Consider the following 14,314-nt stretch of genomic DNA (forward strand, 5'->3'; position numbering starts at 1 on the left):
AGCCACACAAAGTCAAATGTTAAATAAATACATAGTAGTGTATATCAGTATATACATATACTGTAAATACACCAAAGAAACCTTCGGTCAGCCATTGTCAGAATAGAAACTATGAGGCTTTTATTTTTTTGTATAGTTTTCCATCAGTAAGGAATTTTGAAAGCTGATATTGGTAATAAAGCTGCTGGTGGCCAGTAATTTTGAGGAATTTTTAGTGTCTTTAAACATTTTAATTTGACTAATTTCATGCCAGAAGAAAATATGTAGTTTATTTGTAATAAAGTAGAAAAGACTCTAAAACAACATTTAGACCAAAATGAAACACTCCTGCAAATCCTTTCCTTTCCACTTAAGAGAGATCCTTTCACTGACAAATTAAAAAACAATACAAGAAAATTTAATTTTATCACGAGTTTTACAGCCAGTGTAAATAAATGACGCTCACTATTAGCCAACACATGTTATTTCATTAAAGACCCACGTCAGAAAGATTAAATCAGACTAACCCTTGTTGACCTTGATCAGGGCTTCCAGGTTTTTACCCACTGAGAAATGCCCTGACCTTTCCTGCTTTTTACTCATGTGTGTGTGATGCCTGCTGCTCAGAGGATTTAATGAGGTCATGCTGTGTTTTAGGTCTGCTGGGTCCTGCTAAGAGAGACGCCTGGCTGCAGCTCAGAGCAGAGGTGGAGGCTCTGACTGACTCCTGGCTCACCCACGCACTCAAGTCCCTGTCCATCATCAGCTCCAGGTGCCACTTCATGTTGTATTTATCTTTCCGTATATATTCTCGGGACGTGGAGTAGTATGACGTTACCCTTGCATACAATCCTAGTCTAAATTTACTCACCCACCTCTACTGTACTGTACATAATATGCTCTGCTCTCTCTCTCTCTCTCTCTATCTGTGTCCCACAGGAGTAACTGTGTAAATGTGTTGGTGACCACAACGCAGCTCATCCCAGCGCTGGCTAAAGTTCTCTTATATAGTCTGGGATCTGTTTTCCCTATCGAGAACATTTACAGTGCAACAAAAATAGGTAAGGCACAAGCACACACGGCAGCTGTAGCGACAGAAATGGCTTCAGATGTTCCATAAATTCTATAATCTAATATTGACGGAAATAATATAATGTAGAATGTAAATAATTAAATAGAAAAAATACTGAATAAGGATTTGTTATGTATTTGACTTATGGTATTTTAAAGTTTCAAAAGTCACATGTATGTTGTTGGTTATTCATTATTTTGATGTTCATCTACTCCCACATGTTACTGATATCCTGTTCCCTGTTATGATATTCAATATACAGTTAATTGGGCTCAGGTTCACTGAAGGGTGGTGTGGGAATGTTTGACCTATATTATGTTTTATTTTATACTCTTTTTGTGTGTATGTGTTTGTGTGCCTGAGTACAGTAGAACCCAGTGCCCCTAAAATCTCTATTAAAAGCAAACATCATGCTTTTTATACAAGGGCCAAACAACACACACACACTCAGCCTGACCTTAATCAAATAGTTATGCATTCTGCATAGATTTAGTGTAATAATAATAATAATAATGATGAATAACTGTAAATCTGGCATCAAAGTACACCTTTCTCCCTTTAATAGTATTAACCAGTAAATGGAAACAGATTTGACGCAGGGTCGCTAATTTCTCAATATCATTTCATACAGTTTTGCTGGTATTTCTTTTTACGTGCACTGGAAACTTAAAGGTACCCAGTGGAATTTTCAACCACTAGTGGCGCTATAGAGCAATGTTTTTATGAGTAGGTCCCTGTTTTGTCACATGCTCGTTCATGTACACACATAAGGACTTAAGACTTAGAATACACATTCCTGATGCGGGTTTCACACTATATCACTGATTGACAGTTGGTGGCGGTAACATGTGGCAAAGCGCTTGCAAAGACAGTGAAGAAGACAGCAAGCTAGAAAACATGGATGTAAATATTGCACGATTTAAAATATTTTTTTTTAAATAGCTTTGCAGATGTTTTATGAGGAAGGAAATACATTTAACAGATTTGTAAGGTCTCAAGGATGTATTCAAAGTGTTTTTTGTGAGAAACATTGAATGTTAATATAATTTTGTTTGTTTACAAGAAAACTCTGCAGGGCAACTTTAATGTGACTCCTCAGTCAAACTCACTAAAATGTGACACATGTAAAATTTTATGACCTGCAGTTGATCACAAACTGGAACGATTTGTTTTTGCACATGCAGTATACACTTGAAAATAATGAAGCCGTGACAAATTAATTAATCTATTTACTTAAGAAATTAATGATAATTTATAGTTAAAAATGTGATATATTAAAATTGTGACCCAACACACATTAATGCAAACTTGTTAAAGGTTATGCATTTTGCAGTTTGCATCTACCATTCAACCTCCTCTTTTAGCCTGCTAGAAATATAAAACAACTTCTATCCCCTGCTTGAAACAATCTCTTATATACAGTACTTTGCTTTTTTTATTACATTATCTTATTTTAATTCAAGAATCTGCTATGCATCACTGCACAAGCAAGCACTTGGGGGTTAGGACAGTTAAGACTCAATAAAATTTGTTTAATCCCAGCTTTGTTTTACATTATATCTGTCCTCTCCTCACATGATCTTGATTTGGCCGTGTACAACTCTTGACACTCGCGGGATCTTCCAGGCCGGACGCCCACATTCTAAATGGACTCTGTTAGCCCGAGCCCCAGCAGGTTACACCAATGTACCCCGACTTTGGCCAACACTAAATTATATTCAACCGTACATCAATCTGAACAAAAGAACAACTCGGATTAAGGGGAAGGCCAAGAAAACTCAAGCCAAGTGTGTGTGTGTGTGTGTGTGTGTGTGTGTTTGTGAGCTTACGTTACACCCATTTCAACCCCACAGCGCCTTGATTCAAATGGACGTAGCAATGTGGTAACCATGACAACTGCCGGAGGTTTAAGACACAAGCAGAGTGCTTAAGTGTTTAAGGTCAAATGCCATATCCCATGGACTCCTGGCCATGAAACTTTGCATATGGAATTACTCTATATGCAATTAGCATCGCGCATATGTGTACAGGAAAAAAAGTTTAAAGGTTAATATGGGCTGTGACTTCTGACATCACTCACAAGTGTGTCTGCACTCGGAGTTGTCGTGGTAACCAGGTTGATTATATTTATCTGAACTGAAGTGCCTCTCAGGACGCATCATGTAAGTGTCAGGATTAATCCGAGTGAGGGCTCCGCTATGGGAAAATGGTGTTTTGTGTTTGTGTGTGTGAAAGCCTGTTCTCCCCTGTCTCCCCTCATCTCTCACTTTACCCCTGATGCACACAGCTCTGCATCTTTCTGTGTTTTATTTCCTTCTAAACAATAAAGGAAAACCTGTGAAAGCCATTTGTTTGTCTCCAGGCAAAGAGAGCTGTTTTGAGCGTATAGTCTCCCGCTTTGGCACTAACATTACATATGTTGTGATTGGCGATGGGAAGGATGAAGAGCATGCCGCCAGCCAGGTAAACAAACGACTTTTTGAACTTTGACCCCTCTGACCTTGTGACCCTTCCTTCCTCCCCTTGTTTATTTGTTTTTTGCAGGAAAAGAGAGTTGCTTTGAACGCATAATGCAAAGGTTTGGCAGGAAAGTAGTGTATGTTGTAATTGGGGACGGTGTGGAAGAGGAGCAGGCGGCCAAAAAGGTAATGGACCCCGCAACCTCACCGTGACCCCGCCTACTCCACGCAGTGTGAGCTCTGATTGGACGAAGCCTGCCTTTCTTTGCTGTAGAGGTTTTGTGTTGGTCGTTTACCTTTTTTTTCCACGTTCTACTTGCTGTTGCTTTTTTCTCCCTTTTTTAAGGAGTGGACAGGACACTTTTTATTGCAACTGTCAGAGTGAAAATTTGAGATGGAGACTTGACTAATGTACATTTTGCACCTCCTTTTGAAAATCAAATAAACACGTTTGTGGACCATCTGTACTTAAATTATTAAAATGAATTTCATGCTTTTGGATCATATATTTCTAAACTCCACTTGACCATTGTCACATTTGACAATGAAAATGAATGGCTGCCCAAATGTACACAGTGATTATGCTTTGAACAATCAAGTTTTTTTTTTAGAGCAAATAATGCTGCTCACTCTGTTGTCCAGCAATTTGGGGAGAAATCTCCAATTAGCATGTCTTATTTTTCATTGATACTGTGTGTGTATGAGTGTGTGAGAAAAACACACAGATATAAAGTAAAAACAGAAGTAGTGATATACTCTACATCCATAGCACAATAGGACTTATTTCCTTAAAAATGAATATAAATCCTATCTCTTCTATAGCTTTGGGTTTCATTCATAATCCTGGGTGCTGGGATTGTTAAAGGAATAGTTCGACATTTTGGGAAATGCGCTTACTGGCTTTCTTGCCGAGAGTTAGAAGATTTATATCACTCTCATATTTACCCGCTCAGTTTAAGGCCAACAGCCGCCTAGCTTGAAGTTGCCAGGCAACACTGCAAATTGTATTTTTTTTAAATAATTTCTACAGATAAAACAAACAAGCTATAATGTGTTAATTTGTGATCTTTAGAGTAGTTTCCATATTTTCTAGTCTATATGCTAAGCTAAACTATTTAGCTTGGCTACTAGCTGTAGCCTTATATTTAATGCAAAGAGAGTAGTATCAATATTCTCAAAAAACTCTTAGAGAGAAAGTGAATTATTTCCCCAAATGCTGATCTGTTCCTTTAAAGTTTAGGATTGCATGGATTTTGTTTGCAGTGCTTTTGCAAAGAAAGAAGCTACAAGCTACTGTAGTGTAGCTTGCATGATTTTAGGTGGTGGTGTGCATCTATGAAACTGTACCTCTGGTTTTAATAACATGTATGTGTGTCCACTCCGCAGCACAACATGCCTTTCTGGAGGATATCCAGTCACTCTGACCTGCTGGCATTACACCAAGCACTGGAGTTTGAGTACCTGTAACTATTATAGCAATATGGACTCATGCAATGTTACTATGGACATGGTCAGCCAGGCAGCCCCTTTCTTTTGTATAACTATTTAAGAACACACACAATACACTGCAAATGTTTGATTTTTTTTTTTTTTGTCTTGTTTTTTGAACATCTGGATTTACAAACTCTAAATGGTCTTAAGAAGCAAGGGAGAAATGAAAGGAGGTAAAGAAAAGGACAGTGAGGTTAAGAGACGACTCAACTTCCCGATGCACCCCTAGCCTCAAAACTGTGGACAGACCTCGAGGAAAACCCAGTCTATTGTCCTCGCAGCTGTAGCAGACTGGAGGCCTGTACAGGCTAAAGACCTCCCTTGGCCTGGGAGACGCGTCTTTGGCCAACTCCTTGATGTTTGGTTTGCGCTCGGAGCACCCAGGTTACTATCTGGAGGACTGTTGCGGTTCACCTGGGATGAGCTATCGTCACCAAACAGTTATTTGAGGGCTTTGTACAGGCAGCGTTACGTGTGCGGGGTTAACAGCTGCTTCTATTTTTATGTTTTCTTCCTGGTGGTATAATAATCACAACAATGCAGTCTGTGGCAGGAACTTGTGTAAATTATTTACAATAAACTTAAGGGCAATGGTGGGTGTTTGTCAATGAAAGGAAATGACATTTTTGGGGTCTTTTTTTTCTGGATTTTTTTTTGTATTGTTTTTGGTGGGGGCGGGGGGGGATTGAGGATGTGCATCATGATGTGTTGTGCCTTAATGTGTTTGAATGTCTTTTCTTTATTCAGAAATGTAGATATAAAGGAGAAAACTTATCCAAATGACCTATGCATCTTCTTACATAATGAAGTTTATGACTGGTTAAATTAGATTTTCAATCCAAGAAACTGAGTACAGTCCAAGGCTGCATAATATTTCAGTCCATTGGACAATGGTGACATACATAAACTGGTTTAATAAAATCAGATAACCTGATACTGTAGCATAGACCTCATTCAAACAAGCTCATGTGTGAAATCAGACATCCTATAACATTTACCTCTACAATTTGAGCTTCATCCATCTTGCTCAGCTCATGCTGAACATAATTTACCGCTATTGTCTATTTAAGTTTAGCAAACAGTGAAATACAGTTTCGTATCAGACCACAATTCTATAGTCTTCCTATTAGTTCAATGAACTTACTAATGGTCAGTAAATACAAAAAGGGGTAAAGAAACACTTGAGACAACAGATTCCATCTCCACGTTTTATTAACATCTTATTTCTTGGCTTTGAAGTATTCCTCAATCACATCCTTGGCTTGAGACTCCTTGCCATAGTCCTGTAGACAGAAAAATACAGTTAGAGATGAGGTAACCAACATGACAAAGCTCTAAATTAGAGCCTGGCTAATACTACTTCTAGGTTACGCTCATTAGATGTGTGCGAGTGTTATGTCAGCTTAAAAGTTAAAGAAATGCTATGTTGTAATTTAGGAATAAAGTGTTGACGGCCATGACAGTTTGCCAACCATAACGTGAGCTGTAAAATGGCCCAATTAGTACATATTCTGGTCATATAATGCATCCTAGTTAACCAAACTTACATTTATTAAAAAAAATATATATGCATCAGTTTTGATATTAGCTTTAAAAATACATCAGTCAGGCTCTGCTATAAATGACACTTAACTTCCAAAAAGTCCCCTCAGGACCTGTTCACTGTATAAACACCACTTAATCTCTTAACTCTCCCTCTCAAGTCTCTTTAAATTAAGAGATAACTTGTTCATCACATTTCAAAGACAAAGTTTTCATGGCGGAACTATTAAAAAGTGGAAATTTTCTGGATGTTTTGTGCATAATTTCCCCCAAAATTCAGCCAAACACTGATATCTTTAGAAACTTTAGCATCAATTTAAGAACAGTTGTGTGGATTTGAGCAAATATTAAGTACACAGCAGAGATTAAGTGGTTAATTACAGGATGCAGTATTTAAAAACACTTGCTGTCATCCGTTACTATATGTAGCCATTCTTAGGGACCCCAGACAACACAGGTAGATGGCGGGGCTCGTACCCTGGCTGTCATCTAGCCAGGAATGAACAACAACAGCTGCATGGCACAAAGCACAGCACCTGCACTTGACTGGCAGAGCTAGTCTGACTCAACAAATGCCATTTAAAACAAAGTTTCCAAAAGGAACTCTTCCATCAAGATCATGAGCACACTCAAACACACACCCCCTCCTCACTACTATGGTACACACTGAAAACCCCACAACAGTGTATTTACCTTGACCACGACACAGCTGCAGCCCACCACCTTGCGGGGTTTGCCCTCACGGTCGATCTTGCAGAGACCAACCCACTCGCCGAGCTTCTTATTGTCATCAACCTGAAATAGAGTTAAGAGTGTGTTACGACCTGTACAGGTTAATGTCTCCAGTACTGAAACTGTTCTGTGTCATATCTATATTTAACTATTGTCACTGGACACTGACAGTTGGTAATATTGGAAAATAAACATGTCATGCAAACCCTGGCTATTGAACAACACTAAGGTAATTAAAACAGTGTCAATTACTCCTGGTAAACAGGGGGACTACTTGCAGTTTTACACTTTAAAATACTTGAATAGTGAGATGAAACAGCAGCAGTGTAGGTACTCTTGGCAGTATCTCAGACAGAAATTGGGTAACAGTGGCAATCTCCTCACGGTATTCAGTAGAGGGAGCCAAATTATCATCAGCGATACAGCAGTACACAACACCACATGCTACCTTCAACTCCACTGTTAACATATCTGATACAACAGTACCAGAAGTCTTTATTTATAACATGACTACTTAATGCAGAGATATTCATCTTTTAATGTGAACTTGCCTCCACACCTGATCCTAAGTTAGTCTGGCCTTCAGCAGGCTCTTACCTTGATCAGGTTGATCTGATGCTCAGCGCAGAGGGCCTCCACCAACTTGACGTACATGGGCTCGTCGCAGTTGGCTGCAAGGACGCAGAGATGGGCCTGACGCCTGCAAAAAGAGAACTGAATTAATTCAAAAGGGGCTATACACCATTTACACGTCTCAAAAAACTGACGGCACATCTCAGACAGAAATTGGGTAACATTGGCAATCTCCTCACGGTATTCAGTAGAGGGAGCCAAGATATCATCAGCGATACACCTACTGAGGATGATACTAAATAAATATTTTTAACGTACTTGTCGAGGGCCTTAGCAGCCTCACGGATACCACGGGCGAGGCCATCGTGGATGAGTGCGGTCTTCAGCACTTCAGGGAGAGCGGTGTTGACATCCATCACACCTCCGGCAGCGATGCTGTTAAAAAATGGAAGAAAAAAAGAAAAAAAACAAACCTTAAAAATAAACCATACAGGACATGACAAACTAGTGGATACTGGTAGAGCTTCCAGCCTGTCAGAATGAGGATCTCACTCATTGTAGAGTGAAGGGGTATCCGACAAAAGAATGTAAATCATCATTCAAGCACCAGAGAGCTCACATAAAGAATGGCACCCATTTAAAATGTAGGTACAATGCCCTAGGATAGCTGAACATTGCTCCACAGACAGTGAACTGGCCACTTGTTGAAACAACTTTGTTCTTTTTCCCCCCAGAAATTAATGGTAAATACTTGCAAGTAAAGCTACAAGAAAAACTGATGCAACATGACAACCAGGAATCCTATTAGGCATCATGTGTTACATATTGTGTTACTTGAGTAGTTACTAGGATCTCTGCCATAAAATGTTTACAGATTACTTGCATCACCTTGTGGCGTTTACAGTCATAAAATCATGTTTAGATTCTCATTAAAATTTAGAAAAGGAATCACTACTTCTGATCAATCCAAAATTCCTTGAGTTTGGTCATTTTTTCCTCCCATCCAATGTCTTTTGCATTATGAAACAGCTTAAAAAACACATTTCTCAAGATATTTGCTACACCTATCATTAGACTTTTACTAATTACTAGACAGTGTGGTTTTTAGTGTTCTGTATCTCTTTTACAGATTTATAGTGCATTTCTGTATACAGAACATGTATCGTCAAATTAGTGGACGGGTTTGTGAATTTACTTAAACTCACTCATTTTTTTCGAGATCTGATAAGTGTTGCCAAATTTAACAGACCAATTCACAATTTTTCAAGTCGTCTTAAACAATAATCAGGTGTCCAAAAGAACACTGAAATAGGTTTTTCTTGCCGTTATCGTTCCTCCTGTTCATACTGACCATTAGAAGATCCTTCATAACGCACTTATAATGCAAGTGATGGGAGTAAAACCAGAAGCCTTCTGAGCAAAAAAGTATATAAAAGTTTATCTGAAGCTTCATCCGTCCAAATGAGTCAAATCAAGTAGATATCTCAACGTTACTGTCTTTAGTGTCAAAGTCCCTCGTTTTGTTACTATACTTCCATCACAGCTTAACAGGGAAACACTGTCCGAGGACACGCAAAGAGGGAATCTGATGCTGTAAATGTGGCAGATATCCACTTGATATGACTAACTCAGACTGCTGGAGCATCATATAAGCTTCAGATGAACTTTTAAGTGTATTTTGCACAAAATGACTGTGTGGATTTCAGCCCCCATCACTTACACTGAAAGCACATTTGAAGGGGATCTTTTAATAGTCAGTATTGAACAGGAGGAATTATAACAGCGACTTCATTTTGGCGCCTAACAGGATTTAAGACACTTGAAAAAGTGCGAAACTGTCCTTTAAGGTTTTTAACATTTGCATGCGTTTGTCCTCACATGTAGTGCACTGAGCTGACAGCCACAACACTCCTGGGGTCAGTCAGACTGCTACACTTCATTTAATATCATTGTACTACAGCCATTGACTTTTCCAGAGACATAATACATTCAAGGACTTTAGGACCAGGTTTAACAAGACCAGAACAAAGTCGACAACGCTAAGCTCTCCTCGACTAATTATAAAACAACTCGGCTAACTAAACTAGCCAGTTAGCTCATGTAAAACAATATCTGTCCGGCTTTACAGAATAACCACACCAGTTATTGTTACCTAACGTTACAACAACATAAACTGATACCATTTCATACAAAACGGCTGTTCATGCCAGCCCACAAGCGTCATGCTCACCCTTCCTCGGCCATTGTAGATTTGCGATGGATGGCGGACTTAAAGTTCTGAAATAAAGAATAGACATGATAGAAAAGTTATTATCCATCGTTGATGGCTCACTGTGGTGAAGTTAGGAGCAAAGATGTTTGATTAATTCAGTTGATTGTAACGATGGTTGAGGAAACGCACCCTATCCTCCTCTCGGGCAGCGGGTAAAGAGGACGTCATAAGCCCGCGACATTGCTTTAATACCACCAGGCCCCATCAGCGCTGCACAGTGGCGTCCAATGTTGTGCCTGTTGTAGTTTCAGTTTTTTTAAACGTTCTTTATTATACAAAATTTAGATACAGAAAATAATCAAGTGACATCAGTCAATCACAATAAAATAAACAAGATGAACTAAATGCCAGGGGACAGTATACATATACAAAGCCAGAGGACATTATTCATTCATACAAATATATTAAAGGCGTTGCACAAACGTATTATCTTGATAACCTTCTTGTTTTTGGCAGAGAAAATAATTTTCATATTGCTTGGTTTCATTTTCAAATATATAAAGAATGGTTTAGTTATTAAATTTGGATTTGTGGATATGACATTTGCTAAAAGAATGATTAGGTTAGAAATATTAGATTTTGTTGCCATTATGTTTATTGAAACCAAACAAAACATTCTAGGCATAAAGTGAAATCAGAGTCAGTATTATCAATAATAAATCTCAAGTCTTTCCACAGCCTTTTGGTATGGGTACAGTGCCAAAACAAATAAAGAAATGTTTCTGGGAGCACATGTTGTGAATGAGCATGCTGATGATAAAGTTGTCTCTGCTATTTTTCTTCTGGTCTTTCCCATTTGCAATTAGGAAAAAAACCTTTTTCTTCAACAGGCTACATGTTTATGCTTCATTGAATCAGTAATCATATTTACAAGATAGTAATGGCATTCTTCAACTTCACCAGCAAAGAGACTCAAACAGATAAATAAATAAAGTTAAACAAACCAGATTTTAATGTGTATCATATTGTGTAAAGAGATTCATTTCTAGGCTTCTTTGCTACTCATAGTTCTCAGAGATTTGAGAGAGGTACAGCCAACATGTCACACTTGGCTGCACTCCAATTCTAACACAATTTGCATTTGTGACTGAGCTTTGCCAAAATAATTCATTTATTATTATAAATTATATTATAATATAATGTGTAATATAGTGGGATCAAATGTTCTGCTTGATATTACAGCAAGTCCTAAAACAATACTTCAGAAACTTATCAATGAGACATAATAATAATAATAATAATAATAGTAATAATAATAATAATAACATGAAAACAATTCAAATTGAGAAATCCAATACATTTAAAAAAAACCCTCAGATTAATACTGCTTCTTTTCACAATATCAGAGTTTATTGCAGGTCATTTGTAATTCCAGCAGTTTTCATTTCAAAACAACTTTCTGAAGTCATAACACATTTTTCCCAATGCTGTTTTATTTCATAATCCTACTTTTCATCACAAAGTCTTAGATAAAAAGGACAGAGCTAGGTATGTGATCGGCTGCTTTGGTCTGAATGAGTTGACAGCCAATCTCATTACTAAATTTATTTTATTTGTGTGAACACAAAAAACAAATAAAACATGACTATATACTGGTGTCAATGAGTGTAACAGGCAGAGTTCAAACAATTTAAACAATTTTTATTTTAATCATACAAACGTTTCAGATGTGCAACTCCAAACATAATAATATGCCTTCCACTGAAAGGAAGGCTAGACAAGCATTTACACTTCACAAGCCAAATTAAAAAGTGAGTTTTGAGCATTCGTCATCAAACATTAATAAAGCATATGTCTTTTACAGATTTCATTTTTTGGTTAGTTTGATTATTTGAGTCGGTAGGCAGATGATGCAGCGAACATGGCGATGTTGTTTAGCAGACCCGTAGCTAGTCACCGTTCCTTTTAGACTTTGAGAAAAGCTTCTAATTGTTCCATCTCAATTGCATTTTCGAATGCAGCAAAGTCCTGAAAAAAAGAAAAGTGGATTTGGGATTTGGGGGTAGGGGTGGAGGGGATGTAGAGAGACAGAAAGAGAGAGAGACACGGTTATTATTCAGATTTTTTTTTTTTGTTTAACATATCTTTATAGGCTATATATTGTGGCTCTGTCTAGCCGTACACAAGGTGTCAGTATACTTCAACTGAAGTGCTTGTGGTATGGTTGCACCTCAAACCCCCTCCCCCAACACCTGTCTGACATTGAAATTATGGGAACTGCGTCTGACAAATTTTGTAACTTTCCAAAATTGACAATACAACATTCGCACCCACTTCACACAGCGATTGACCAGGTATGCAGAGCTGAAAAAGTATGCATGGTTTGAACTTTGAGATTATCTAAAAGAGTGCTATTTTATTCCCACATTTGAACGATAATCGCGTCTTGCATTTTTCATGACTGCAGACTTTTTACCCCACCTTTGAGTGTGTGGCTGTTTGAAACAGCTATAAACACATTTGCCTTTAGGCGTTGTGAAATGATACGTCGTACAAACAAGTCAGTTTCAAGCACAAGCCCGCCTTTAGGCACAGTGATGACTTGAGCTAAATGCTAATGTCAGCATGCTAACATGATCAAGATGACAATGTTATCATGCTGACGTTTAGCAGTGATGGTTTACCACTATCTCAGTGTAGTGTGTTAGCATGCTAACATTTGCTAATTAGCACTAAACACAAAGCACAGCTGAGGCTGATGGGGACGTCATTAATTTTCAATTTGAACAAGAAATGTCAACCTGCCATTGGCACTACCAGATTACCAGGATCAGGGATTTTTCCTTATCCAATATTTCTTGAACAAAGTGGTGGACCAACCATCTAACTTTCATTGCCGTCCCTAAAGCCATACTTATATATATACTGTATATATATAGTACTGTGCAAAAGTTTTAGGCACTAAAAGTAAAGTGAGGATGCTTACAAAATAGTGCCATGAATAGTTGTTATCTATCAATTAACTTCATACAAAGTTCAGTAAACAAAATAAACCTAAATCAAATCAATATTTGCTGTGAGCATGCAGTGTGGTGCGTATGTGTGTTTGTTGGAAGAGGTTGGAGGAGGAATTAGGGTGTGTGCCAGCATACCTGTGTGTGTGAGAAAGTCAAAGTATAGTTATGCACACTTATGCAAGTATCTCTGACATGTGTGTGTGTGTGTGTGTCTGTGTGTGTGTGTGTGTGTGTGTGCATGTGTGTTTGTCTGTACAAGGCTGTGGGTGATATAATATAGTGTAAATATTTAATCCCTGTGTCTACGCCCTAGACTACCAAAGGTTTTGTTCCTGTATGACAAATGCAGCAGGTGTGTGAATGATTTACATCAAATCATAATTTCATTATCTTTGAGAAGGAAGTATGTTGTCAAGATTTCTTATCATTACTTTTAAAGGTTACTGTGTGAATCTTACCCCACAGTAGACGTCCCCATTGCATATTTGAGGGGGCAGTGCAGTCGGGTTCCCTGCCCTCTTCCTCATTAAATCTTTGTCATCAGAATTCTGAGAAATGTCCACAGCCTCGAAGGGGATCTTCTTGGAGGTGAGGATCGAAAAGATTCTTTCCTGATTTTTCTTCATCTGAAGGACAGATTTTCACCAGTTTGCAAAAATATTCAAGTCCAGCCATTCGACTTATGCAGTTATACCATTTTGCAACGAAAGGTCACTTCCCTGTCCACATTGAGCAGCTACAGTTTGTTTGTTACCAACATAAAATATAAAATGTCCACACACAGTCACTCACAGAGTATGATTTACTTAATTCAACATCCCACATAACCACATAACATTTTGCTCAGTGTTACAGATATGTTAATATATCAACAATATCCCTACAGTTAAAGTAATGAAGACAGCATACTGTACCTCTACGGAACCGCTGACGCTGCTAAAAAACACTTTGACTGTCATATCTGCTATTTTAACAATAACACCCTAATCCAGATATGAATACACGGGTTGGTTGAGAGAAGTGCAGAGCGAAGAGGCAAGACAGAGAATGCTCCAGTATCCAAAATGCAGGTATGTGGTCCTGGTTTGCTTCAGCAGCAGACAAGGTGAGCAGGTTTGGACACGGCTTACCTGCCTGCATGGGCACACCCTCTTGTCTGACTACCATTCCAGTTGTAGCCTGTCGGCTTTGATTGTGAAAGCTAACACACACACACACACACGCACACACACACACA

The 14,314-nt window shown here is 38.3% G+C and overlaps 3 protein-coding genes and 3 non-coding genes across 13 annotated transcripts in view; 1 reads left to right on the forward strand and 5 right to left on the reverse strand.

Moving 5' to 3' along the window:
- eya4 (EYA transcriptional coactivator and phosphatase 4) overlaps nt 1-5,904 on the forward strand; it is a 51,968-nt gene extending 46,064 nt beyond the window's left edge. For 4 of the 8 annotated variants that reach the window (XM_042390375.1, XM_042390378.1, XM_042390379.1 and 1 more), the window contains 4 exons: nt 637-751; nt 919-1,040; nt 3,596-3,696; nt 4,897-5,904. In XM_042390375.1, the coding sequence (XP_042246309.1) occupies nt 637-751; nt 919-1,040; nt 3,596-3,696; nt 4,897-4,977 (419 nt within the window). In that variant the 3' untranslated portion in view covers nt 4,978-5,904. Of the gene's footprint in view, nt 1-636; nt 752-918; nt 1,041-3,413; nt 3,515-3,595; nt 3,711-4,896 lie in introns of those variants that run through there. The other 4 variants (XR_006092061.1, XM_042390376.1, XM_042390377.1 and 1 more) reach the window with 4 other exon arrangements.
- Nucleotides 5,905-6,195: 291 nt separating this feature from the next.
- rps12 (ribosomal protein S12) lies at nt 6,196-10,308 on the reverse strand. Its single transcript, XM_042390382.1, has 6 exons — nt 10,250-10,308; nt 10,079-10,125; nt 8,167-8,283; nt 7,873-7,975; nt 7,237-7,338; nt 6,196-6,284 (listed from the first exon to the last, which is right to left on the reverse strand). Exons 1-6 carry the CDS (start codon nt 10,286-10,288, stop codon nt 6,222-6,224), a joined length of 471 nt encoding a protein of 156 aa, XP_042246316.1. The 5' UTR covers nt 10,289-10,308; the 3' UTR covers nt 6,196-6,221.
- On the reverse strand, nt 7,617-7,699 carry LOC121882965. The gene has a single exon (XR_006092194.1). It is a non-coding gene; the product is annotated as a small nucleolar RNA SNORD100 (small nucleolar RNA).
- Nucleotides 8,045-8,127, reverse strand: LOC121882966. Its single transcript, XR_006092195.1, has one exon. It is a non-coding gene; the product is annotated as a small nucleolar RNA SNORD100 (small nucleolar RNA).
- On the reverse strand, nt 8,378-8,453 carry LOC121882961. Its single transcript, XR_006092190.1, has one exon. It is a non-coding gene; the product is annotated as a small nucleolar RNA SNORD101 (small nucleolar RNA).
- Nucleotides 10,293-14,298, reverse strand: zgc:153284 (uncharacterized protein LOC751696 homolog). Its single transcript, XM_042390383.1, has 3 exons — nt 13,992-14,298; nt 13,536-13,703; nt 10,293-12,088 (listed from the first exon to the last, which is right to left on the reverse strand). Exons 1-3 carry the CDS (start codon nt 14,034-14,036, stop codon nt 12,026-12,028), a joined length of 276 nt encoding a protein of 91 aa, XP_042246317.1. The 5' UTR covers nt 14,037-14,298; the 3' UTR covers nt 10,293-12,025.
- Between the last annotated feature and the right edge of the window lie 16 nt (nt 14,299-14,314).

Source organism: Thunnus maccoyii, chromosome 17 (genome assembly GCF_910596095.1).
Source record: "Thunnus maccoyii chromosome 17, fThuMac1.1, whole genome shotgun sequence".
Taxonomy (NCBI): Eukaryota; Metazoa; Chordata; class Actinopteri; order Scombriformes; family Scombridae; genus Thunnus; species Thunnus maccoyii.